This window comes from Triturus cristatus, chromosome 8 (assembly GCF_964204655.1).
Source record: "Triturus cristatus chromosome 8, aTriCri1.1, whole genome shotgun sequence".
NCBI lineage: Eukaryota > Metazoa > Chordata > Amphibia > Caudata > Salamandridae > Triturus > Triturus cristatus.
Window position 1 is genome coordinate 285,747,913 of NC_140591.1, and position 27,919 is coordinate 285,775,831.

At 48.0% G+C, this 27,919-nt stretch overlaps 1 protein-coding gene across 1 annotated transcript in view; it reads right to left on the bottom strand.

Moving 5' to 3' along the window:
* RDX (radixin) overlaps window positions 1-27,919 on the bottom strand; it is a 573,297-nt gene that overhangs the window by 372,063 nt on the left and 173,315 nt on the right. The window contains exon 5 of the mRNA XM_085621534.1: window positions 17,775-18,049. Coding sequence (XP_085477660.1) covers window positions 17,775-18,049 — 275 coding nt within the window. The remainder of the gene's footprint in view (window positions 1-17,774; window positions 18,050-27,919) is intronic.

Consider the following 27,919-nt stretch of genomic DNA (forward strand, 5'->3'; position numbering starts at 1 on the left):
CAATCTTATGCAGGCTCCAACGCCACCTATTCTATGCATACCTTACGCGACCACATCCAGTCTCTCGCATATGTAGTCTAAGACCACCACTGTCACATATCATTATGCTCCATTTAGGGCTCTGTTTATTGAGCTGTAATGCATCATGTAGCATCCATTTGTGGTGTATCTTCCACCATATTCCCGGTGCTGGCTTAGGAGCTGGTTGCAAGCACAACTTCCACCAGTGCCCTGGCTTACTCCCGTTCAATTTGCATTTGTGCCGGGTCCCAGTGTGGCAAGCGCCCCATCTCCATGTCTGAAGCAGCCCGCTCCATGTCGAGTGAGCCGTCCTGTCGCAACACTATCCTCTGGGATGAATGTGTAGATTGTTTAGTATACTGTCGGCACCAGTTGGTCTTGCGGGGTTGCTGCATGCCTCGATTTGAGCTATTAGAGTTTCTTGAAGGCAAGGGGCGTCCTTCCCCTCGCACCTCCAGCCAATCCCACACCACCTGAGGGTTGTAAAGAAGTGTATGTGGCCCTCATGCATCGCTTTTAGCTTAGCGGAGTATAGCAACATGCACTGTAGCTGCATGGCTCTCAGCTTTTGCTTCACACTTGTAAATGACATCCTCTGTTGTTGTACCAGTTTTGTATAGTCAGGAAAAATGTATAGTACGGTATGGTTCTCGAAGTGGGGGATCTCCCACCTTCCTGACCTCCCTGTGGATGCAATCACGGTCTCTATAGTTCAATATCTTCGCTATGAGGGTGTGGGGCGGAGCACCAATCAGCGGAGCTGGGATCAATGCACGATGCGCCCTGAATTATAATGAGATCGGACAGGGAGGCCTCCAGCAGTGCCTTCTTGATCCAGTTTTCTAGGAACTGTCCCGGGGCCCTCCCTTCAGCTCCCTCCGGGAATCTTACGAATTGCAGATTACATCTCCATGAGCGTCACTCTGCATCGTCGGCTTTTTGTTCCAAGATCGCAGTCTTTGCTGTAAGGTCTGAGAACGCCGTTTTCAGAGTCAATCGTTCAGATTGCATTTCTGTGACTGTTCGTTCCATAGCTATAGAGCACTCCGCTACCGTCTGTATGTATACCCGCAGCAGGCCGACGTCCAGTGATACCGCCTCTATTTTCGCCTGCACTGCCGCACTGGAGGCCTCGATTGAGACAAGGATCTGTGCTCCGGTAGGATGCGTCTGCGGCACCTTCATCATTCTAGGAGGGTCCTGGGATGCTTCAATCCGTGTTGGAATACGCTGCGCAGTGTATTGATCAATTTCTGTTTGTTGCGCTACTCTCGGAGGTCTATCCTTCCCCCATCGCTCTCTCAGGGTGTGTCCGCAGAACCAGACTACGAGAGGCACTGCCTTTGCTACCTCTGTGCCTCTGCAGCCTTTAGATTCTCAGTTTTCGGTGTATTCCGCCTTGGCGATCTGTGGTACCCCAACTTATTTCTTAGAGACATGGTCCATGAGGTAGGGTGCAGGGGCACCAGCCGCCACATCAGTTTCCAGGGATAGATCTCCCCAGGCTTGCCCCCACAGGTTCACGCTCCAAACAACTATTGGAAGGGCGCACAATCAAGTGCGCCTGGTCAGGGAGTCTTCCGCTAAAAGTGATCCGTTAGCTAGCCGTTGCAACCCTGGGCCGTGTCGTGAGTACATGTGAGCTTAGGTGACCCACGCTCACACCTTCCTTATCTTCCGCAATAACGGTTCACTGATGTGTTCTTATATGTCGGTGTCTTAGTACTGAGCCTCTGAGGTCATGAGGGTTGAACGCAGACCTAGTGTAGTCCCACATGGAGGTGCGCCAGGCGGATCCCCCCCCTGGCTAAGTGTGCCACGTGTAGCAGTCTCTCCTCGGCACCCAGTGAATCTGGCTGTCGCTCTACCCTCCTAGCAATCAGCCTTAAGTATTTAGTGGGTTGCTGGTGGCGTAACCTAGGGTTCTTGTAAGGCCGGGGATGAGTGATGGGGGCATGAGGCGTCTGTCTCTTCTTACCCAGTCCTGAAGGTCTGCTGTCCTAGGCGCGGGACCGCTATTTTTTCATATGCGTTATGCGCGGATCGCTTTTTCCTGGCTGCTGTCGCCGGTCTTTGCTGGTTGCATTGCTGTGGTGAATTGGCTATGGTGTTACCCTCTTGGCAGGCCAGAGTTCGCGCATGACTTCGTCCAATCCCTCAGGCCGCCACCTCCGCGCTCCAACTTTCCCAGCCCAGCAGGGCTGGCGCGCTCCTCAGGCTGAGTCTTGCAGGTCTCTGTCGTCATTGCTGCATTCAGTGTGCACATCAGAGTCTCTCCCGAACTGTGACCGGTCCCCCCCCTGGCCCCCTTCCTGTTGCTTGTACCTCAAACATCCACTGCTGGCAACCCGGTGCATGGCCCCACCACCCAGCCCCTTCAGCCAGCAGGGTGTCCGCGGCTATCCTTCAAATGGTCGTCCGCAACGCAGCCGCTGGTCCAGAGCAGTCAATCGAGGATGGGGATCCCCGCCCTCACCATGCCGCGGGGCAGCCAGGGCGTGCGTCAGTGTCTTGTCGCTGGTACCATCCTTTAGCCCCTGTGGCTGCCTCCCTGGAGCCGGGTGAGGCTTTTCCACCTGCTGGGTTGGGCGGATGAGCAGAATAAATGTAGGATATTTGTGGTCCGGCACAAAGCTCAATAGATTGCCACGGCCGCCATCTTGGCCATGCCCCCCACAAATGGATATTTAAAGACTTTTATGAATGTGGAGATAAGAGATCATTTTTTAATGGAACGAATAAAAGGTGAAATCTGATGGTTCCCGAATAAAGCCATTCCCAGTTAAAGAAACGTCAAGTAGTACAAAGAAAGAATATTGAACAGGTTGCCAAGTGCACCACTTTGAAAAACTAGGCAGTTGCTCGACAATGTTCATAGAGACCACCACTTCTAGGACAACAGGGGCAAAACAGAAGACTCTGAAACCCTCCTCTTAATCTCCATTTTCAAGCAAGCACATTTAATCTCTGAATTCACAGAAGTGAAATATTGTCCAGAGGAACAAGTTACATACCTTCGGTAGGCCCTTACCTGGTAGAGACTATCTAGCTGCAGATTCCTTGCCTTAAAATTATCCCCAGGCGTCAGATTGGGTCTTGAAATTTTTTCATGAGCAGTACCTCTGCGCACCCTTAGCTCCACGTGGCGTCGTCCACACCAGATGTGACATGTGTGGTGCCTATACAGATGCCACCACAGCACGCTGATGTCAGTTCTTTTTGCAACTTTAAACGCCAGGAGTGCAGAGCCGTGAAGAACATGGACCTCTGGTATGAAAAACAAGGACCCTAAGAAGGGAACAGCCCTGTCCCTAGAAATCTGTTAGCAGAGCGGGGAGGATAGGTGGGTCAATAAGGAATATGCAGCTAGAGTATCACCCAGATAAGGCATTACAGAAGAGAAGTAACTTGTTAACTCTGATACAGACTCCTAGCCACAGATTCCTTACCTTAAAATAGATACCAAAGCAATACCTCCCAGGAGGTGGGCCTGAGAAACAACTTCACACCAAAAAGTCCTGCCGGAAGGTACTGGCAGAGTGCCCATCCTGACGAACCAGACTGTCCAGGTAGTACTATTTTGTGAGCGTGTGCAGAGAGGCTCAGGTTGCTGCCTGGCAGATGTCCTGGACTAGGCTCTGATAGAATGAGTACACAAGTCCTCAGGGGGATGCTTCTTGGCCAGTCCGTAGCAGATGTGAATGCATAATCCACTGGGAGGTGGTCTGCTTCAGGACGGCCTTTCCCTTCTTCGCTCCGACATATACCATGTAGAGTTCGTTGTCCACCTGGAACTCTCTCATGAAATTAAGTTTGAATGACAACGCTCTTTTTGGGCTCAGCCTGTGAAGTCACTCCTCTTGCTTAGAGGGATGTGGCGGAGCATAAAAATAAGTCAGGGTGATGGACTGGCTTTCATGAAAGGGAATGATTACTTTTGGCAGAAAGGAAATTTTAGTTCGTGGAACCAGCTTATCTGGGTCGATGTTCAAATATGGAGTCTTGGATAACAAAGCCTGAAACTCATTGACCCTCCGGGCAGATGTTACTGCCACCAGGAAGGCAGTCTTGTTGGTAGGAGTCTATGAGGACAGCTGTGCAAGGGCTCAAAGGGAGCGCAGATCAGGAGCATCAGGACTAGATTAAGGTTCCACTGAGGTATGATGAAGGGGGATGGAGAAAACATATGTTGCAAACCTTTCAAGAACCTATGTACAATAGGGGATTTGTAGTGAGATGGCCGATTAGGCCACCGCAGAAAGGACGATATAGCAGAAAGGTATGCCTTTAAGGTGCCCAGAGCAGAGCCCTGTTGGGCATAGTAAAGAATAAAAAGGAAAACCTGAGAAATGGCGTCAACCTGCTTTTCTGCACACCATAATAAAATTAGGCTACAAGAGCAACCCTTAGACCCATGGGGACCTGGTTAAACAATATCATGCAACAATGGTGTGCATAGGTATCTTATTTGAAATAACATTAACGGTCAACTGGACAAAGAAATAAATCTTATGAGTATTCCAGGCCCAATTGGTTATGGGACATTCATCGAACAAAATGATGAACAAAACGGACATGACTATTAAGTGGAAATTATTTTTTATATATTTAGCAGTAAAACCACATGCATCCAGTCATGAGGACCGGACAGACCCAAAAAACTGTTGTCCTCCTATGAAAGAAAAAAGTAAACATTTTACAATGTGTCCCCAGTGTCAAAGTAGCCACATCAATAATATATATAACAACAACTAAGGCTTAAGGCTTTTGTTTAGTAACAGACAACTACCAGGAAATTATTGATGGGTCTTGTGGAAAGGATAAACAAAAGCAACTGTTTGTCTATTACAGTGATCAGTCGACGTTTTGATCCCTGGAAGGGCAAATGGGTCTCATCTGGACTTAAAAAGGCAGGGACATCTGAAATGAAAAAGTAAAGAAAACAATGAGGGTGGTGTTTGGTGTAACACTGTGTGAAACTAAGTAAACAAATTTAAGACCGGGGGTACCTGTACGTCAGACGAAATGGGCTCGACAAGCAAGGGTGTGCATGCTCACCAATGAAAATAATGAAGAATATATATTACTGTAGAAACTGTGGAAGGATAAGCAATAGCATTAAAGAGGGCAGAGACTAGTGAGCATCAGTATGCAAAATCACAGGCATACTATTTACCAAGAATAAGTGATGAGGAAGAGACCCAAGCGGGAGCAGTCATGGTCTACTGGTGCCAAGAGAGGGAGCAGAATAAGAGGAATAAGTGAAGTAGTCACCCGATGTACTAAAGGGGAGGGCGCATAAGATGGAGAATCCTTCCTTGCGCACTTGTCCATACAATTTGCAGGGCAATTGCAGTACGCAAAGACTGCTTACAGCGGCAATACCTGAAAGGAATAGCAGGGGACCCAGGATCGACAGGACAGGTCTACCGGGAGGATGTACTGGGTCTTTCTGTACTTTGGAGAGTGTGAATAAGACCGGTATTCTGGAGCGCTACATGTTGCGATACTCAAGCTCCTTATGAGAAATGAAGCCCAATTCTTTTCCTCTCGTGGCTGTTTTCAGAATTTGAGCCATGATCTGCTCAAATGGGTTCTGTGAGAACTTTAAATAATGATTATAATTTGCAAGTTGACTGCACACGGCAGTGACCTCTCATATCCTGCAACACCTCAAATGCATATCGATGAGTGCATGTAACTCCACTGCAGAAGGATTAAACTGTGTGGAAGAGTGGGGGAACTTTGTCTAACATAACCAATAAGGGATTAACCTTCTCTCACCAGAACAATTGACTTCGGGGAGTGGGTTCTCCAACCCAACAAGATTGACTGATGTGAATAGAACCTATCCGGTTCTAGTCCCTCTTGATTTGGCCCTTGGTGGATGACCTCGGCCGATATGTACATGTATGTATATATATTTTATAATCTGATAATTGTTTAAGTGTGCCAAGGTAATGTTGGCTTTATCTGCCCTGTGTATATGCCTTCAACCCAATTTACCTTCCTTTCTCAAAGTCTTGGTCTTCTGTTTTGGGTTTTTTTAATGCACTTTAACTTGTGACAGAGGCCGCATGCTTAGGTCTCCGTCAGTCACTTTCAAGTCACAACGCTTACGAGGCTTGGAACACTATGCTCGCCAAGTCTAGTTTTCAGCATGTCGCTGTCACCATTCCAGTCTTACCGCTTACATGGAACGCACTGCTTGTCAAGCCTCATTCTCAGCTTAGAGCCCCCGCCTGTAAACCTCACAAGGGCAAGGAGCTCACTTCTAGATGGACCGCCGCAACCCGCATGTGGGAGGATCCTCGCCCCCGCTATTCTTTTTCGGCATTGCCGCTGTAAGCCACCTGGGTGTACTGCAATTCCACGCCACTTTATATGTAAATGTGCGCAAGGAAGGATTCTCCTCCTTATGTGCCCTCCCCTTCAGGGCATCGACGGCTGATTTATTTATTCCTCATATTGGTCTCCTATTGGCATTAGGAGCCCACAACAGCTACCGCTTGGGCCGTTGTACATCACTACCGTTGGTAAATTGTGTGCCTGCAATTTTGCATGCTCATGCTCAGCGCGCTCTAATGCTGTTCCTTATCCTTCCACAGTTCCCACAGAGTAAGGTATTATTATCTTCATTAGTGAGCATGCACACCCTTGCAGGTCACATCCATTTCCTCCAACATTCAGGTGCCCCCTGAACTTATGTTTGTTTACTTATTTAGTAACTCCCTGCTTGTTGAGGTAGTACATGCAGGTGGTATTGTCTGTTAATATGAGGATGGAAGACGCCTGTATCCTTGAAGTGATTGGAGCACCTGAAAAATGGCTCTCATCTCCAGGAAATTGATGTGCTTCTTGGAAAGTGACTCACTCCATCCGCCCCTTATCTGGAGATCCTGAAGGTGGGCTCCCCAACCTTCCAGCGAGGCATCCGTGGTGAGAATTAAATCTAGAAGTGGAGAAAGGAATGTTAGCTATACAGGGAGATTGCTGGAGGACTGCCATCAAGGAAGTCCCTTTTTCATGGCCGAAGTGTTCTGAAATTAGATTATCGAATGATCGGGTAACTTGAAGCTATTGCTTGTCCAAGTGCTTGACCAGAAGGAGATGAGAAGGAAGTGATCTTTGTGCTGGATGTGGAGGTGGAACGGTCACAAACTCCAATGTATGGCCATATTTCATTATATCCAGGACTCATTTGTCTGTTGTAATTCGGCGCCATTGGTTGTAATAGCGAGAAATGCGTGCTCTTGTGAGTGGTAAAATAGAGGGAGCTATAGCAAGCTCCGCAGGGTTGTCACTGTTTTCTGGCAGGGTCTTTGGATTGAGCGGGTTGCTTAAGTTTAGGCTGCGGTCTTGAATATGCAGCTTGTGGTGGTGTACAATACGCGTGGTACTGTTGGTAAGCAGGGCAGTAAAGACTGTTAGGACTGAGGTGGATATCTGTGATAGCCTTCACTAAAGGAGTGAGCTCCTGGTCCCCGCACTCTACGAAAAAGGTGTTTATCTGGAATGAAGCGTACCGAAGGATCTGCCAGTGTCCATCAGTCTTGGTGGCTTGCAAGACGTCATCAATGTGTGTTCCGAAAAGTGCATTGCCATCAAAGGCATGTCAAGAATTCTGCTTTGAACTTCAGGACCGAAAGAGGCAGCCTTAAGTCAAATATGAAGTCTTAGGACTGCTGCACCTGCCAGCTGACAAAAAGCAAAGGAAGCTAAAGCCATATATGCATCTGATCTCAGAAGCAGATCTTTCTCCCTCCAGTAATATCGTACGTGCTTCCTGTTTCTTTTCTCCTGGTAGAAGATATGGAACAATATCCAACCACATCTGGCGGTTGTACCTTCCCAAAAGTGCTCAGTAATTGGCAACATGGACTGTCGTTCCGGAGATGGTTGTGAATCTTTTGCCAATATTGTCCATTTGCCTACCTTCCTCATCAGGAGGTGCAGAGATAGGCGCTGAAGGATTTTCAGATCGACGCTGTGCAGCCTTAGGTATTAGAGAGTCTGGCTTTAGATGTCCTACCAAAGATGCAGGTGCGTCGTCGGATTCTTGTACTTTATGAATCCTGGTAAAAACTGTGGTTACCGTTGCTGGTGTCTTCATCAACTTCACGTCCTAATTCCATATGTGATCGACGATGGGCATCTCTCTCACCGTTCTTCTTGATTGGTCTTCAAAATCGCAAAGAAAGCAGTCAGACTGCTTGACTGTCATGGGAAGCTGAAACCTTGAAGCAGCTCTTTACATCAAAGCGTGGAAACCGCCTATGTCCTTTGTGTGTCCTGAATTTTACCCTCCTCCGTGTCCTCATCAGAGGAAGATGGATCTTGCCCTGGTGGTCTAGCAATGTGCTAAGCTGGTGTCATTCTTTTTTTTATTTTTTTTTAAATATTTTTATTTGCATTTTCAACACCGAAACATAACAAGCATGTCAGAATGAATCGTGCAACACCATCCACCTCCGTCACTACCCTCCTCCCTCCATCCCCAGCGCCCCGTAGTGCCTGCCATTGCCATAATGGTGAGGAAAGCACCCTCCCTCCTGTTCCGAAGCCGCCTCCAACACCCTTCCAACCCATCATGGAAGTGATCTAGGGCCCCCCTCCCCCTTCAAAGCCCCCCATCCATGCCATGATATCGTCTCCACTTCCCCCACACTCTGGAGAATTTCTTCGGGCAGCCTCTCGCTGCATAAGTCACTCGTTTAGCCGCCATATAGATGTCCATCCCCCTCCTCCAGGCAGCAAGCCTAGGGGGGCGAGGTGCTCCCCATTCCCGCGCCACGTCTCTCTTGGCCACCATTAATGCTAGCGTCAGGAAGATGAGGTGGGGCCGGGTCAGATCAATATCATTCGCTATCCCTAGTAGAACTAATTTAGGGTCCATGGGCAGTGGCTCTTCCAGAATGTCCCCCAGTTCTGTTACTATCCTTACCCAGTACCTTTGGAGAACCTCACATTCCCATATGGTGTGGTAGAAGTTGCCCGCTACACTCTATCCAAGAAGGGCCAATGCACTGCGTCAAACGCCTTTTCCGCGTCTAGGGAGAGAAACACATGGGGTTCTTCTCGCGCGCACACCACCATCAGCCAGTTGTGTGTCCTCCGTAAGTTGTGTCTAGTCGCCCTATCTGGCAGGAAACCGGTCTGGTCCAAATGGATTAGCCCAGGGACCACCCTGCACAGTCGGAGGGAGAGTATTGTTGCCAGAAGTTTCACCTCTAAATACAACAGTGATATAGGGCGGTATGACGAGCACTCCTCCGGCGGTTTGCCCTGCTTATAGATAGGGACTATCGTGGCCGTACGGAGATCTAACGGGAGCATCCCGTCTTCCAGCGCCCCGTTGAATAGCACCAGTACATGTGGGGCGAGGAGGTCTGCCGTTTTTTAAAAGAATTCCGCAGGGAACCCGTTAGGGCCTGGGGACTTTCCCGGGCGGAGCCTGGCGAGTGCCTCCCGTACCTCAGTCACTGTGAGCTCTGATTCAAGACTTTCCCGGTCTATCTCCTCTAACCTGGGAGTCTCAACCTCCTCCAGATATTGGCTGATTTCTGCTGTCGTACCTAGGTTTCGGGCCTCATAGAATGCTTCATAATAGTCTGCAAAGGTCTGTGCTATCCGGGCGTCGGTTCTACAGGGCTGGCCCTCGGCCCCGAGCACCATGTCCACCCACCTCGCCTCCTGTTCTCTGCGGCTCAACCACGCCAACAGTTTCCCGGATATATCCCCTACATCGTATAGGCGATGCAGGGTAGCTAGCGCCTGGGTCCTGGCCTCGTTACTCGTTAGGTCCCGATATCGCTGCTGTACTTCCAGCAGCCTTCGGAGCGCGGGTTCCCCCCCCCCCCCCCCCCCTCCCTGACATATTGCTTTTCCAGGTCTAAAACACGCAGCTCAAGGACCATAGTGTCTTCCCGCTGCCTTCTTCTGTCCCCCGCTATCCTGCTTTGTATTTTATCTCGAAGCACTGCCTTCATGGCCTCCCAGATCGTCACCCTGGAATCCACAGAGCCCAGATTATCCGCCAGATATACTTTCACGTCTGCCCCGACGCCCTGCAATAACTCCTTGTTTTGTAAGTCCCAGGCCGCCAGCCTCCAGTTCCCAGCCTGTGCCCGTCGTCCCACGCCCAACGTCACCATCAACGGTGAATGGTCCGAGATGCCCCGCGCCAGAAAGTCAGCCCGGCTCGTCACCTCCAACACATGGCGGGGTAAAAAGACGTGATCTAGTCTGGAGTGCACCTTGTGCGCCCCCGAGAAGTAGGAGTACTCCCTGGCCTCTGGGTGAAGCCATCTCCAGGCATCCGTCAGCCCCACCGTGTCAGTAAACTGCGCCAGAGGGGAAGATCCCAGGGGGGCCAGTCGCTCCCCCGACCTGTCCCTATCTGGGCGCATCACATCATTGAAATCTCCCCCCACTACATGCTGCGCGTCCGGCGTATTCAGGATGATATCCGTCACCCTTGCAAGTGTTCTCGCCTGTAGCCGAGGGGGTGCATAGACCAACACCACCGTCAACTTCCGGCGTCTCCACGTCCCCGCCACTCCAACATATGTACCTTGGGGATCTGACCATGTGTCTGTCACTATGAAAGGGGGGGGACTTCCGCACAAGGATGGCCACGCCTCTGGAACCTGACGTAAACCCTGCATGCGCTAGCACCTTGTACGCTCCTCTAGCCAAGAACCCACATCGTGTCCCCCGCAGGTGTGTCTCTTGTAACAGTACTATGTCCGGCGCCTGCCGCTTAACTAGTGCCATGACCAATCCCCTCTTTATCTTTGTACCTAGACCGTTGACATTCCATGTGAGGATTTTAATCGACCTACCATCACTTACCCCTCCCTCAGGGCCCTCCCTCCGTTCAGAAGACATCATACTGAGTCACCTCATGGCCAGGGAAGTCTCTTGTGTAGTGTCCATAGGTAGCAGTGTTCTTTCCATGTGCGACATGCCTAACCAACAGAAAACCAAACCTCGAACCCCCCCCACCCTACCACCCTCTGGTCTCCCCCAAACTTCCCTGTCCCCACAACCAGTGGACCCCAAAGAACCCCCGCCCACCCCACCCCCTCCTCCCGTCCAGTCCCATCGCCGTCCCAGTGACAGAGATACCGCTGTGCAGGGGAAGGTGGTCTGTCGCCCACCCACTAGGGACCTCGTCACACGCTCACCCGCTTCACCCCTCCGCAGGAGATTCGTGCCAGTGCCCGTAAACCCTACCCGCGAACCGAACCAACAATACCCCAATAGAAACCCCTCCCGCCACCGTTGAAGAAATCTTGCTGAGAGCAAACCAGGAGGGGAGAGAAACACAACTATACAAAAAAAGGGCGGGGGGGTGGTAGACAACAACTTGCGTGCTCTCAGCGACAGTGTTCTCGACTGGCTGGCATGTGCATCTCCGCCTCAAGAGTTAGAGTCCTGCAGCTCCCCCCTCGAGTTCTCCGTGTCCTGCGTTTGTCCCTGCTCCAAGTCTTTTATTGACATGCATTTACCTCGGACACCATTGATCACACAAATATCTTTTCTCGGCTTGCCTGTTTAATGACTGCGAGTTTTTTTGTACGTAAGTTTCTCAACAAACTATGTTTTTAGAATAATAACCCATTTTAGTATACACACTAAAATAGGCATATCATTATCTCCACAGGAAAAAGATGTCCCACTTGAACCACATAACAGCCCTGAAGAAGACCTTATGAATATAATATAGGTCCAATACGACACAGGTCGAAACGCGTCGGCTAGCAGAGATCCAGACACGCTTGGGATAAAAAATTAGACATCAATGTCCCCCAGAGAGCCAAAACAGTAAATCAGTTTATTGCTCCCCAGAATCACTACGATACAGCTATCTGACTCTGCTCAGGACCACATTCAAAGTCAAACTTTGAGGAGCCAATTGGCTTGAGTTCCCAAGACATATAAAAGTGGACACCCTATTATTGTTGTGCAATAATTTTTTCGTTTGTTCAAAGTACTTTTTTCATGTTGTATGATATGTCGTGAAGTCACTATAAAATGTAAATATTTGTCATCGTTTTATGTAAAGGACACGTGTGCTGTGAAATGAAGAAGTGTTCTTTTTGTTTCAAACAATCAGAGATTGTAACAATTGATTTAAAACTCGCAGTCATTAAACAGGCTATCTGAGAAAAGATGTGTGTGATCAATGGTGTCAGAGGTAAATGCATGTCAAAAAAAGTTAGTATAGAATCCAGCCTCTGAATACCTTATTGAATCTTCCCCCTATTTTTTGTATCTCCAAGTCTTTTATGGCGGCCGCCAAGGGGTGCATCGATCGTTCCTCCAGTTCCTCCCCCTCTGAGGCCGTACCCCCCGGTTCATCTTCCCCCTCCGAACGCGCCTTCTCTGCCAGGCAGCGGTAGCGTGAGCCCGCCGTCCGGCTCGATGCCAGGGAGGATGTACTTTCCCGCCTCCTCCTCCGAGGACCCATGGTCCCGTACGGGGCCGCCGCCAAGCCTCTACCGCTCCGGCCACGCCTTACACCTTGGAGCCTCTGTGTTCCGCCGGCGCCGCCCCCTGGGTGGTCTATCTCCGGGGGTCCCGGGGCCCCCCGTCAGCTGCCTGCCCACCGGCGGACACTCTTCCAGCCACTGCCAAGCCTCTTCCGGGGAGAGAAAAAACAAGGACTTGTCTCCGTAGATCACCTTCAGTTTGGCCGGGAATAACAGCATGTACTGTATGTGAAGTGCTCTCAACTTGGCCTTAACTGCGTCAAAGGAGCGTCGCTGCTTTTGCACCTCCTGACTATAGTCCGGAAAGATCATGATGTGGGCATTCTCATGGCGGATGACCCCCAGTTTCCGAGCTTCGCGCAAAATCATGTCGTGGTCCAGGAAATTCAGAAAGCGTGCAATGACGGGCCTCGGTCGCGTCCCCACCGGCGGTTTCGCCATCAGTGCTCTGTGCGCCCATTCAATTACGAAGCAAGAAGAGAATTTATCCTTCGGGAATGTGCGGAGCAGCCAAGAGTGGAGGAACTCCGCCATGTTCGAGCCTTCAAGTCCTTCTCTAAAGGAGGTTGTTGCGTCGCGCCCTATTTTCGGCATCGTCCACTTTCCACAGGAGTTGCTTATGCGAGGCCTTGAGCTCTCCCAAATCGTTCTGCAGGACCTGCACCATGTCCTCGGCGTTCCCGATCCTGTTCTCAGTAGTCGTGACTCTTTCGGCTAAATTTCGAAAGTCCTGCCGCAGGAGCGTCACCTCCGACCCGACCTCCCCAATCTTGTGTTCCAGGGCCTCCCGGGACGCCTGTATAGCGTTCATTAATTGGGCCGTATCTGATGTCGCCCCGCTCTATGCCGGCTCTCCCATCGAGGGGCCCATTGCGTATCTGTCCAATGTTCCCTGTTTGGGGGGGCCTAGGGTCCAGGTTTTTCTTGCCCATTTTGGGCGACAGCGCGCCTGTCACTCCTTTGCGCTTCCTGGAGTGCTCTTGTGCCCCCACCGTGCCGTAGCACCTGCCGCCGTCCAGTTCACTGTCACCGGCGTGCCAACAGTGGAGAGCGCCGTCTCCGTCCTCGCCTCACCTCTTCGCCTCTCGCGGCTGCCCTCGCGCTGGGTCCTGCCCCCCGGGGCCACCTCGGTCACCCCCCACGTTACTCTTCTCCGGCCCCAGGCCCCCGGTACAGCGTCCTCGGCAGAGGGAGGGGGTGGGGGCCACAGCACTAAGAACAGGGCCCCCCCGAAGATGGAGTACTCAGGCTCACCGCTCCCCAGCCAGGCTGCCCCTCCTTGAGCGTTCCGCCTCCTCCGTCACCGCCGCCACCACCGGCCAGATCACCCTTTGTGTGCAGTCCGGTCCTCCGGCTCGCCTTCAGACAGACTTCTCCACGGCTACTCGTCGCGGTCCCATCCTCTCGCGGATCCCGGGACCCACCTCGCTGACCCGTCCGGGCTCTCCCGCGTCCCCCGTCGGCCCTCACTCCAGCGCCGTCCCGGTGTCCAGGGTGAGTTCGCACTGCTCCGCTCGGGTCCTGCAGGGGCCGCAGTCCGCCCCCACCGCCTGCCTCGGGTACCGCCACCGATCACGTCATCACTCTTCTCATGGCCTCTGAAGGAAACCCGCCCGGGCCACTGCTGCAGCGTTGCGCTCAGGAGCGATAAGCCGGCGCCATCTTGGGTCACGCGCCCGCTCACTGTCACCGCCGGGTCCTGCCACCGGAGCGGGTCGTTAGTGTCTCGATCGGGCGCCGGAGCCTCACCGGGGGGATGCCAATCTTGCCTCGCGCAACTTCGCGTCGCTTGCGAGTATTCAGGCCGCCGTTATGGTCGTCGGATCGTTGTCGGTTGCCGGAGCCGAAGGAGCTCACGTCTCACTCGGCCATGCTGCCAGCCACGCCCCCCAAGCTGGTGTCATTCTTGGCGTGGGAGGAGGTAATGGAAGAGGAGATGCTGGTGAAGAAGGTGGTGGTGGCACTCCTGCCGGTGACACAAAGGGAGTATGATACCATGGGTTGGTGAATGGGTTCCAAGGTTCAGCTAACATAGCATTGGTGATGGTATCCCTGCGCATAATACTCATTATCATAGTCTTCTTCATATCGAAATTTAACATGAAATTGTGATTGACTAGGTGTTGGTCCCAAACAATCCATCATCTGACCCCTCCAAATGAGTACTTTAAGGCAAAGGTAAAATTAGAGAAGGATCCTGAAGAAAATGCCTCGTCCACGTGATAGTCGGTGCCATAATAGGAGTAATAAGCAAAGTGGAAGGAATCTATTTTCAACGACGGCGGCAAGGTTCTCATTGCTGATGGCAGCAGTGAGGACCGTCACCAAAGACGAAATAGGAAGGACCAACGTGGGTGTCATCTCTGAGGCCATCGATGGAGCGGTCTTCGCTGTGGAAGAGGTGGTGGTGGTCACCGGAGATGGAGAAACCTTCGACAATGCAGCTTATGTCGACTAGTGGATTTGCCGATGGCAAGAGAGTCGACGATGACGGAGGGGAAATGGGATCTGAGGGCGATTTGCATCGACGAAGACTTCGCCGGCGCTGCAGACGATCAGGATCTAATGCAGATCTTAATCTTTGACACTGAGGAATCTATAGAAGATTTCCCAGGCTTTAATGCCAAATTGGATGGTGTTGAAGGGTCAGATGGAGCCTCAGCAGGAAATGTTTTGTGATGAGGACCTTTTGCAGCTTTTCTATGGTCTTCAGGAGACTCTAGACCGGTCTCTTTTTTTAGGTTTTTCCAGAGAGGTGTGACAACTCACAGTATCCTCATGGTCACAAAACTCACAGTATCCTCAGGATCCAGACCACATTAGATTTGCTTTTGATTTTCTAATAACCAAATTAGCAACCTCCCCTCTCGGTCCTTTAGGTTTTAGTTGAGAAGGCCCAGCAGATTTTACAGTCTTTGAACTTGTGCTTATGCTGTTGGTTACCAGCAATATATACAGTCCTTGTGAAGGTTATCAATATGAAGTCTCTTCTTACTACAAGATCCACATGATCTGAAGAACCCCCCTTTTTTTTTTTTTAAAGATTCCAACATGGTGAACAGCTAACAGAAGAATTATCAGAGCTGCGAAGAGAAAACTGAGCAGAGCTCAGGGAGACTCCCTTTCACAGGATATGTGGTAGAAAATCTTCCTCTCTTGGTAGTGTTACAGAGAGTGCTTTTGCCTGATAGAATCAAACTTGAGCTATAACCGGTTTTAGAAATTGATATGGATAGGCTATTTCAGTGACTTTTTCATTACATTGTAGCCTATGGTTATGTCTTTAACTGCTTGTGTGATAGTACTGTGGGACTCCTACCTAAACAGTAATGATTCAAGCAAGTGAATCTATGAAAGATCCAATACTGGATAATATATATATATATATACACACACTTTTTTTGCACATGGGGGGGTTTTGGAGAACAGGTCACGTTTGACTCCTCCCTAGAAGTGTGTTTAATACCATGTGCTTCACATTGAAGCCGTCTCCATATTTGAATTCCTACATGTGTAGCACTTCCTCTCTGGTCATAACATCCTAAAAAATAGTGGACATAGTATTTCTTCTATCTTCAGGGAACGTTAACAAAGTTTGATATTTATGTATACTATGCAACAAATATCATGGTGCAGTTGCATACCAACAATAGTTAATTATGATAAGTTGAAAGACATTTTCAATACAACGAAATAATTATCCTATGTTCACTGTGAAGCATGTGACTGTCCAAGGAATTTTTGCATGTTCATTACAATTCCACACAGATGGGCAAAGTATTTAACAGATTTTATGAAATGCAAATTAAACATTATATTTATAGGTACAACGTACTATCATTTAGCCATTTAGTATTAATGGAGAGAGGAGTTGGTCTAACGGCTAGGGCGGTAGACTTCGAATCTGGGGAATTGGGTTTGAGTCTCTAATGACGCTGAACATCCTGTGATTCTAGGCAAATAACTTAATCTCCCCGTGCCCAACAAAACTTAATGTGTCCTCAGCTGGTGCTCGTGTAAAGAGCTCCGATACCAGATACCTTCAGGTCAATTTCGCTCTATATAAAACTCTGTTTAAAAAAAAAAAAAATGGATGAGGAAAGATGGTGGTGGGGGGGGGGGGGGGGGGGGGGGGTTGGGGGGCAATACATTTCATCCATTGTCGATTCTGATATATATAAGTATCTGGGGAAACAAGGTATTATCATCTGTTGTGAACAATATGTCAGTTATCTGAGATCAAGGATGTGAAGGCTGAAACGAGTCGAGCAGGTCATTATAAAATTAATTTGTACCTTTGTAATATACCTCATGTATGCGGGTAAGTTTGCTGAAGCAGCTGTATTTTCAAAGAGCAGCGTAATCTGTGCCCTCAACTATCTTCTTTAGGTGCTTGCTGTCATGCTGCAAAAGGGATTTTTTTAGATATATACATATCAACACTTACACACACACACTTCCATCAATATAAATACCTTTTTTGGGGGATAATACGGAGAAGAATACGAAACTGTCATTCTAGCTTTATCTTACGTAGTGGATAAAGATCACAATTTGTGGCAACTAGTGACATATGCAAGCATCCCAGTCTTGCCTCGTTCTAGGATAAACATTCCCACAACTAGAATCAAGTGCTCGGTGAGCCTAGTAATACAAATATGCTTAACAGATTCAGGGCCTCATGTAGGTAGCCAAATACCGGTCGGTAACGGCCGATTTTCGGTAATTATACAGTTACCGACCGGTATTTTGGCTACTGGTATGTAGGGGGACAATTTTTGGTTTCGGAATTTACCGAATCGGTAATGAGGCATACCTTCCCATCAATGGGAAGGTATGCCTCATTACCGAATCGGTAAATACCGATTTGGTAATTACCGAATTGTAACGAATCGGTAAAAAATACCGACTCATTACCTACATACGAGTTACCACTTCTAAAATACCGATTCGGTATCGTTCGGTATTTTAGAAGTGGTAACTGGTATGCTACCTACATGAGGCCCTCAGTACTCTGCTAGATGCTGGAAAAGTTATGGGATGCTTTGTTGGATGATGTAGACAGTCCTTTTCATTAGTCTGAAAAGGAAACAAAAGCAGCAATCCATACTCGAGTCACCTTGAAACAATTTGAGAAATTAGATTTTAAATGGCAGATTTCCTCTTTACAAATATTTTAAATTCAAACTTGATAATATCAATGCATAGTTACTCTACATTTACATGCTATATCATTCAGTTGATAATAACACTTACCGCTGTGGGAGAAGTCGGTCATTGGTCAAGTAGCCAGGTTTGTGCACTTCTTTGCTGTAATCTCCATATTTGGCTTGGACAGCATAGGATGCAAGTAAGACTGCAGTTTCTGGCGGGCAATATATTTCATCATTTAAAATAGCTTCTTTGACTTGCAAAAAGAACAGCCTCTGTGTGATTTCCTGGATTAACTCTTCAGACACATCTTCTGGGAAAAACTTTGCTCTGAATTTAAATTGCAGTGGATTTTCCTTCCGGACGTCTTGCTGAGTTACCTTAAAATGAACAGTATATTTACCATGTGGAATTTTCACCAAAGATGTTCTATACTGTATTTTAAAAATAAAATTAGTGTGATAGCGCAGTTTCACAATGGAGCGAATTGGAGTTAACAGCAGCTGCTGTAGGAGCAGGAGTGGTAGGTGGGAGGGGTGTTAGAGTGGGATATCAAGTAAATGCTTTGATGAACAAGGAGCAGAAATAGGGGGGAGGAGACTAAAGAAGAAGGGGGGAGGATAGAAAGAAAAGCAGTGCGTGCCCTAAAGGGCAGGAGGAGCAATGGATGAGCAGGGTGAGAGCAACTGAAAGAGCACAGGGTGCCCGTGACAGCGATGTGGGCATGGAAGCAAGAAAACACATACACTGCTATTGAGTGCTGAAATTTTTTTAAAAACAGTTCCTTGATGTCCCCTGGAAGGATACAAGTAATTCTTAGAAAAGGATAGTAAAGCTAGGCCTAGGGAAGTGGCAAACTTAAGAGGAACGAAAGGTAATAAGAACATGCTACGTACCAGTATGCATCTGTTCTTGGCATGTAGAGCTGCAGATTCGTATACTTTTGCATAGATCACCATCTGGTGTTGGGCTTGGATGTTTGCACATGTTTTTGTCTTGGAAGAAGTCTTTGTAGTCACGAGGTAGGTGACTCCTCCCTGGGACGACAGTGCGCATGGGCATCGACTCCATCCATGATAGAGGTATTCGGGGAGACGGGTGGGCGTATACGAATCTGCAGCTCTACATGCCAAGAACAGATGCATACTGGTAAGTAGCATTTTCCGTACGAGGCATATGAGCTGCAGATTGTACACTTTTGCATAGACTGTACAGCAGTTACCTCCTTAGCGGTGGCTACCTGTATCTGTTGCAGTGGTTTGAAAAAGTGTTCTTAATACAGCCTGGCCCACACTAGCTTGTTGTTTTGCCTGCACATCTACACAATAGTGTTTTGTGAAGGTGTATGGTGTATCCCAAGTTGTTGCTTTGCAGATGTCGTCTAGGGGAATGTTCCCTAAAAATGCCTGAAGGATAAAAATCATTTGTTCTGTTTATTCACATCATGTAAAGTTAGCACAATGTATCTATGACAGTATTCTAATCGCATAAACACCTATTGATAGGTTCTAGAAGAAGCATATTTCTTTCGTTTCTCAGTGCACGACAAAAGGGCCGAAAACCATACTGTAGCCATCTTGGTCTGTGATAGACCACGTTTCAGATCACGTGGTTTCCTTTGCCTACCATCTTCATGATTTAGTTCGTACCAGCCCCGAGACAGGTTAGTTGTATTTACGGCCGAGGCCCAAGGTCACATCTGCTGTAGGGAGTATCAAGCAAATTCCTTCAGGCCCTGGGACGAAAAGGGAGTCACCCTGCCGACCTCCTCTGTATAGATAGCAACCCTTTGTGTAAGGCTGAAACTTAACACTGTATGAGCTCATCCAGGAGCCCATGGACTAACTGGTATTTTTCCACTTGTATGGCTTTGTATGCTGAATCTGTTATGTATATAAGTGTGGTTTTGTCAAGGAGCCAGCAGTCTTCCTCGGCGCACCTGATGGGTGAGGATCGACGAGGCTCCTCTATGTAGAGTTTTGCTTTGGCCAATAAAACGTTTGAACCTTCTCCGTTGCCAACTGACTGTTATTTGGAAAGGCTATTGCGGACCATCGGTAAGTGTGGCCCTTGGGATTTTTGTTAAGTACTTCAGTTGGCGACTCTGGTGGGACCAAGTGAAAGGGTCTTTCCTACCCCGTATTCGGGTGGTCGGATTGAGGGCGCCCTGGTCGGGCGGGTGGAGAGGAGGGATTTTATTTTTTCCTTCTCCCTGATTTTTGGCACTTCCACTCCGCACTCCTGATCAGAGTGTCCTCTGCTGCTAGTAGCCCTTCACCGGGGTCCTACGGGCTTAACCCAGGAGCTGACCGTGTTGGTCCCAAGAAGTTGGCAGCGGAGAACGAACGTCCGTACCTGGGTGCACCCGGTGAGTAATTTGTTTGTTAGACACACGCTTTGAGCGGTGCATTTGGAAACAGTTAACTGTATTTTGATTTGGGGGTCATGAGTACCCTAGGAGAATTATGGAGGTCTTGCAGGGTGGTCCAGTAGGGACTGACTGTAGAGACTCCACGGATCTTTTGTGATTTAGAGACACCGATCAGATGCCTAGTTGTTATCTGCGTGTAACACACGGCCGGATTGTATTCAGAAAAGCCTGTGGCTGTAATTGGGTAGCCATGAGACATACCGGAGGTGAGGCTCGCACCACATCGGAACGGTCTCAGTGGTGAACCAAGGAGGTCATGGGATGGTCTGTGGTCCAGTCCGTGGTCGCACCTGTCTGACTGCCTCTTGCCAGTCTTTTAGAAGACTGCTCGTTGTGATTCTGTCGGTCCGGTATTTTGAATAATTCTCCACGAACGGGAGTCGACGGGCTCGGTTAGTTTGTTTGGATGCATCAAGTTTGAATAAGTAGGTTGAGGTTGAACTGCAGAAAACGTTATATAGGAACAATCAGTATGTGTTATATGTGATACAAGAATTTGTTTGTATGTTGTTGGTGTTTGTCTGCTAACTAACATGCCGTGCTTCAGTAAATTGAATTGTTTTGGTTGCTGTTGTCGGACTAGTGGCTCTCGTCTGGCCGAAAGCCAGCCTACCCCACCGGAAGGCAGTCCTAGTCATTATATGTACATAAAACACGGAATAGCTCCTCTATTGTTCAATACTTTGTGGCATAAGTATACCAGAGGTAATGAAGAATTGCAATGGCCTAAAACTGGTTCTTTTGATGAAAAGAAAATTGCCTTCTTACAGGATCAGTTATTTTCTAGACGCAGTAGGCAGTCTATGTTTGAAGCATTTAACACCTGGCAGAAGGAATCGAAACGAAGGCGAATGAGGGAAGAGAAACTAGCTAAAGTCAAAGCAGGGCAAACCATTACCCAGAAGGCTGTTGCCTACGACAGAGCCCGCACGGAAGAAGGGAATCGAATGTGTGAATCGTGAGTTTAGATTAAAGGTCGATAAAAGTTAAGTGGCTCGGCCTGACGCTGAAGATGAAATAGGAGATCTATTGGACATGCGTCCACCACCCCCATATGTGCCGCAACGGTTATATCCGGAAGCACCAGTTGCCACGGTATCAGCCGTTGCGGGGTCAGCTGCTCCTGCGCAAGTTTCAGCTGTGTCAATAGTAGCTCCTACTGTGTCAGCACCTCCAGCCCCTCCCCTCCTTGCGCCTCAAACCAATTTGTCCCGGTTGTCCTCGTCTGTCTCAGAGATTATGACTTTATTGCCCAATTTATTGCCATCTGCGGCAGCTGAAACTCCTCAGCTGTCACCTGGGTCAACCCATTTTCCTCATGTGTTGACCTCTTCCTCAGTAAGTGCGACTCCTTTACCAGCTGTATCCACTCTGGTACATCCGCCCGGGTTTCTTGATGGTAAGAAGCGGTTTACCCGGTCAGCATTCGGATCAGAGGAAAGAGAAACTATTGCACAGCAAGCGTCACAATGGATGCGACAGCCTATTTATACTTTGTCTGACATATGGAGCACTATGAAAGACTATGAGCCCGTGATGCAACAGCATGCTTTAGACCATATGGCTGCACGCCTGATATCATTATGGGAACAGGTTCATGAAGGGGGGGGGGGAGGCTCCAGCAATATTGTATGATATTCATGACCAAGCGCATAAATTTCACTTAAGCCCGGAGGAGGTGTACAGAAATATTGGAACAATGATTAGTTATAGAACTCTACTTCACTCTGCTGTTCCTACGGGCTCCACACATTTCCCAATGCGTGAAGTCCACCCTATTTATCATCCAGAAATTACTGAAATAGTAGATGCAACGGGGGTGGTTACCCGCCCGCGAGTAGATGCTCGGTTTCAGGAACAGTGGGTGTACACCCCGTGGAAACGCAGTGAAGTGCTGTCATTAAAGGCTCATTTGCCCGATCCTAGGAAAAATCCCACAGCATATTATAAAGAACTTACTGAAGCCGCCTCATCAGCGGTTATGACGTTGGCCGATATAGAGTTATTCTTTGCTTTATTGGTACCAGTAGATATATGGCGTCAGGTACATGACCAAGATCATGTGACTGAATTTGGGGGAACATGGCATCAATTGAAAGATTGGGATAGAGATCGAAAACCAGGAGAAAAGCCCAGGGCTGAAATATTAACGTTACCTGACAAAATAATTACATACATGCATTCGTTAATCCCTCCTAGAAAAGTTGATTGGGATAAATTGACAGCGTGCCGACAAAAGAAAGAGGAGTGTGTCGGACTTTTTCACTAGATTTGAAGGTGTTTTCATTGACTTCAGCGGACAAGACTTATCCAAGGAGGGCGGCATACGTTTGTCTATCAATAGGTTTGTAACTAATTTACTGCCTGAAATTTCGGCCCGGCTCCAGGCAGCAGAAAGTACTTGGACGACGTCTACTCCTTCGATTATATTAAGCATGGCTCAATACTATGAGCACCGAGAGAATGAAAGTAAGGACAAAACGGAAAAGAAAGCAAAGGATTTAAAAACGCGGGTCCTGTTACAGCAGGTTGAGAGAGGCCGTGGAAGGGGTCGAGGAGTGCCGACTTCTGCCTCACGAGGGGCGGGCCAAGTACAGGGTGGAGGAAGAACTGATTTAGGAATAAACCAATGCGCATTCTGTAAATAGGAAGGACATTGGCGTTCTCAGTGTCCGTTGTTATATGCGCAACACAGTACTATGCGGGGCCAAGGGAGAGGACGCGGAGGTGGTAATCGAGGTGGACATACAAGGCAGGAAGAGTCTGGACAAGGTGGGAATACTCAAAACTATTTTGATCATGGTCAGGGAAAGCAGTACTTCAACGAAGAATGTGTCAGCGATGCATCGGCAGGCTATCCTCATGCATAGGAGAGCCGAAGGCAGAGTGGGGGACGTGTGTCAATTCCTATAGATCAAAACGGACCTTATGTTAATGCACATTTAATGGGTGCATCGGGTAAGTTTCTAGTTGACAAGGGAGCTATGAACAGTTCTGTTTCGCATGCCCTAGTCCCTGGGGTTGCTCTGTCTGGCCAGAATAATGTGTCCGTAGGTTTCTCAGGAACTCCGGTGGTGAGCCCCATTTCCCAACCTCTTTCGTTCACTTTGGGCCCTATTTCTATTGATTCACCATTTCTTTTAACGTCGCAACGTGGAGAGAATTTATTAGGCGTAGACTTATTGAAAAGGTTATATGCTCGTATATATTGTTCCCCAGATGGTGTCTATTTGACTATTAAAACCCCTTTTACCCCTTCGGTGCAGTACTTCTCCAAAACGGATACCTTACCCCCTGAATTTGCGAAGATTCCAAAAACACTTTGGGCTACTGGAGACACTGATGTGGGTTTGTTGAGAATACCCCCCATTTCAATTACCTTGAAGCAAAATTCTCGTCTACCGAAAATACCGCAATATAAAATTGCCCCTGCAGGTGAATGAGCCTTGTTGTCCATTATTCAGGATCTGATCCGCTCTGGGGTGGTGGAGGAGACAGGCTGCAATGTGTGTAATAGTCCCATCCTTCCTATTCTTAAAAGGGCTCCCGTAGATTGCAATCCTGATTATGTAGATACATATCGTTTTGTGATTGATTTGCGAGAAATTAACAAGATTGTGGTGCCTCAGTATCCCGTGGTGCCTGATATAACCACCATATTAACTATGATTCCTCCTACAGCTCAATATTTCTCTGTGATTGATCTGAAAAATGCTTTCTTCAGCATTCCCATTCATCCCGTTAGCCGATATCTTTTCGGATTCTCATTAGCTGGTCGCAGCTTCCGATTTTGTCGCGCTCCCCAGGGCTATACAGAAAGCCCTAGTATTTATAGTCAAGCGCTCAAAGCCCTATTGGATACTCTAATTTTGCCTGATGGTAACGCACTGTTACAATACGTAGATGATCTATTGGTGGCTTCGGATACTGAACAGGGTTGCCGGGATGCTACAGTTCAATTGTTGCAGCATTTGGCCAACCATGGTAATAAGGTATCCTTGTCTAAATTTCAATATTGTCGACCGGAGGTGACTTATTTAGGTCATCTCCTGTCGAAGGAGGGTAGGCGTCTAACTCCTGCTCGTATAACAGCTATATCTAACATGTCTGTTCCTTGCACGCAACGTGATGTCCGCGCTTTTCTTGGCATAACCTCTTATTGTCGCCAGTGGATTCCTAACTTTTCCCTTCTGACTAAACCCCTACTATATCTGACAACTAAGGATGTGCATGAACCTTTACCTTGGACTGTTGAATGTCAGGATGCTTTTGTCTCTCTGCAATCTGCGCTTTGTTCTGCTCCTGTGCTTGGCACTCCTGACTACCAGAAGCCTTTTACACTCTATGTGCATGAGGTGGACGGTTGCTCGCTGTCTGTGTTAACACAGGGTTTTGGTGGTAAGCAAAAACCTTGTGCATATTTTTCGGCGGTATTGGACAATGTCGCCAGAGCACTTCCCAGTTGTCTAAGGGCCACGGCGGCTGTTGCGGTGGCAATTCGACAATCAGAAGGGCTCGTCCTGAATACTGACCTCACAGTGATGGTGCCTCACGCTGTGGATGTATTATTAAACAGGACCAAGACACAGCAACTAACTAGTGCGTGTCTTACAGGGTATGAATTGACCCTGTTTGCACCCCACATCACTATCAATAGATGTGCCACTCTGAATCCTGCCACGTTACTACCCCTCCCTTCGGAAGAACAAAATCAGGACATACATGACTGTATATTTCGGACAGAGGAAGAAACAAAGGGACGGATAGACCTGACAGACACTCCCTTATCTGACCCACAAGGGGAGTTATATGTCGATGGCTCATGTTTTAAGTTACCGAATGGCACTACCACATCCGCCTAGGAGATCACCACTCTCCAGACTGTAGTCGAAACAGCTAAAGTGTCTTATCAATCTGCCCAGGCTGCCGAATTAGTAGCCTTTCTTGGAGCTTGTGAGTTAAGTGAAGGTTTGAGAGTAAATGTCTATACCGATAGCCAATACGCTTTCGGCGTAGCACATAGCTTTGGGAGGTTATGGGCAGAAAGAGGTTTCCTTACTTCGCATGGTCAGAAAATAAGGAATGGCCCGTTGGTTCTGAGACTGTTGACTGCTCCGACTTTACCAAAAGAAAATGCTGTTGTTAAATGTAGCGCCCATAAAGCTGTAGTTGATGCTGTAGGCAAAGGAAATTCATTTGCTGACAGAATCGCTAAAGAAACTGCCCAATCAAACACCACCTCTATGTTTGTAACCAGCTCATTGAGAGGAATGGTAGAAACAGAAATATTCAATAGCACTATGGATAGTGTTAGAGAAATACAACAAGAAGCGACCCCTGAAGAGCTAGTACATTGGCAAGAGCAGATACGGAAACTAGATGAAAATGGATGTTGGGTTGACCTGTCAGACAAATGCAGGTGGTTACTGCCAAATGCATTTGTGAATGTAATAGTATCCATGGCACATGGCCCTGCGCATATAGGTGTTAAAGGTATTTGTGCAGTACTAGATCCTGTGTGGTATAACACCAATATCAGTAAGACTGCAACACATTTGGTCCAGAACTGTATGATTTGTTTACAGCATTATCCAGGAGGTAGTGTCCCTGTTCTGAAAGGTAATTTTGCGCCTCCTACCTTACCTTTTGAGGTGTTACAAATGGACTTCATTCAATTAGAGCGGGTAAATAATCTCAAGTATGTTCAAGTAGTGGTTTGTGCGTTCAGTAAATGGGTGGAAGCAAACCCCATTAAGGAGAATACCGCTCTAGCCACAGCCAAAGCTTTAGTAAAGGAATTTTTTCCTCGGTATGGTTTACCACGTGTGATCTGGAGTGACAACGGAAAGCATTTTAATGCCGACCTTATTAAACATATTTGTAAAGGCTTATCCATTAATCAGAAATTTCACGCTGCTCGCCACCCCCAATCAGCGGGGTTGGTAGAAAAGTATAATGGGATTATCAAACTGAAATTGGCAAAATTGCAAGAGACCACCGGGTTGAAATGGCCTGATCTCTTACCGTTAGCATTGTTGTCTGTAAGAACAACTCCTCATTCCCGTTCTAGAATATCACCGTATGAGGTGATATTCGGTAGGCCCGCTAATGTTTGGGGTGTACCGAGACCGAAATCCTTTAGAGATATTGAGTACCCCATGTTGACAGATTATCTTTACGCATTAACTAAAGATGTTCGTTCCATTCACCAACAGATATCGGCGGTATTGCAGCCTCTGCCAGAGGGTCCTGGACATCTTCTTGAACCTGGACAGTGGGTCCTGATCCGGAACTATCAGCGAAAATCGAGTCTGGATCCTCGATGGACCAAACCCCATCAGATACTCCTTTCCACAAGAACGGCTGTTAAGGTTGCAGGGAAGCGGCATTGGATTCACGTGTCACACCTAAAAAGAGTTCCTCTCCCATTGCCGGATGACCAGCGGGATCAGAGTGAAGGGTTAGTGCATGAAGGTGAACAGCCCACTGAGGATTTGCCTTCCTCTGAAGCCCGAGGAGAAGTGAACGGGCGAGAGGAGGGTGCTGTGAGTTCCGAAACATTCAGCAGCCCACCAATGCTTACTCCTCCGAATGTGTATTTTGTATGCGGGGAAAATGTATACACATGGCTCCCCAGAGGATGGTCAGGTAAATGCTATTTGTCTTTCCTATACCCACCAGTCTATATAGCCCCTTCTGACTATCATAAAACCCATTCGCTGAACCGGCGGAGTTTGGGAAAGAGAGCTACGACGGGGGATGCTACTGATCAGACCGATACTCCTGCACATCACTTTGGGGACATAATGAAAGGAGTCCTGCCCATATGGGGACCCATTTTGACTAGTAAAGAAATCAGAAGATTATCTAGAGTAGTAGAGGGAGTAGTGAATATCACTGCAGGAATACTAACTAACATAACTGTGGAGCTTCAAGCGACCAGGCTCGTAACTCTTCAAAACCGTATGGTTTTAGACGTTATCTTAGCTGATCGTGGAGGAGCATGCAGAGTGATTGGCAGTTCTTGCAGTGTGTATATACCCGACTCCGCCCCCTCTGTGCATTTAGCCATTCAAAAACTGCACCGCTTAGCATCTGAAATTCATACAGATACCGGTACCTGGTCCATTTCTAGCTGGTTCTGGGGCCTCTTTGCCACTTGGGGATGGAAATTACTCATGATCCTTTTGGGTATAGCAGGTTTCCTTTTCACCTGTTGTGTCTGCACACAATGTGGACCTGCCTGCTGTTCTTATTGCACTAATCGACTTCTTCTTGCCCTTCCCGAATCCAAACCAAACCCAGCAAAGAAAGGCACTCAGTTAGTACAGAAGGAAATACACGACATGATGCAGATAGATGAAGGCATCTTTGAAGATTAAGTTGGTATGTTAGCTACATTATGCTAAAAGGGCCGATCTGACGGATAAAAATAATTTGTTCTGTTTAATCACATCATGTAAAGTTAGCACAATGTATCTATGACAGTATTCTAATCGCATAAACACCTATTGATAGGTTCTAGAAGAAGCATATTTCTTTCGTTTCTCACTGCACGACAAAAGGGCCGAAAACCATACTGTAGCCATCTTGGTCTGTGATAGACCACGTTTCAGATCACGTGGTTTCCTTTGCCTGCCATCTTCATGATTTAGTTCGTACCAGCCCCGAGACAGGTTAGTTGTATTTACGGCCGAGGCCCAAGGTCACATCTGCTGTAGGGAGTATCAAGCAAATTCCTTCAGGCCCTGGGACGAAAAGGGAGTCACCCTGCCGACCTCCTCTGTATAGATAGCAACCCTTTGTGTAAGGCTGAAAC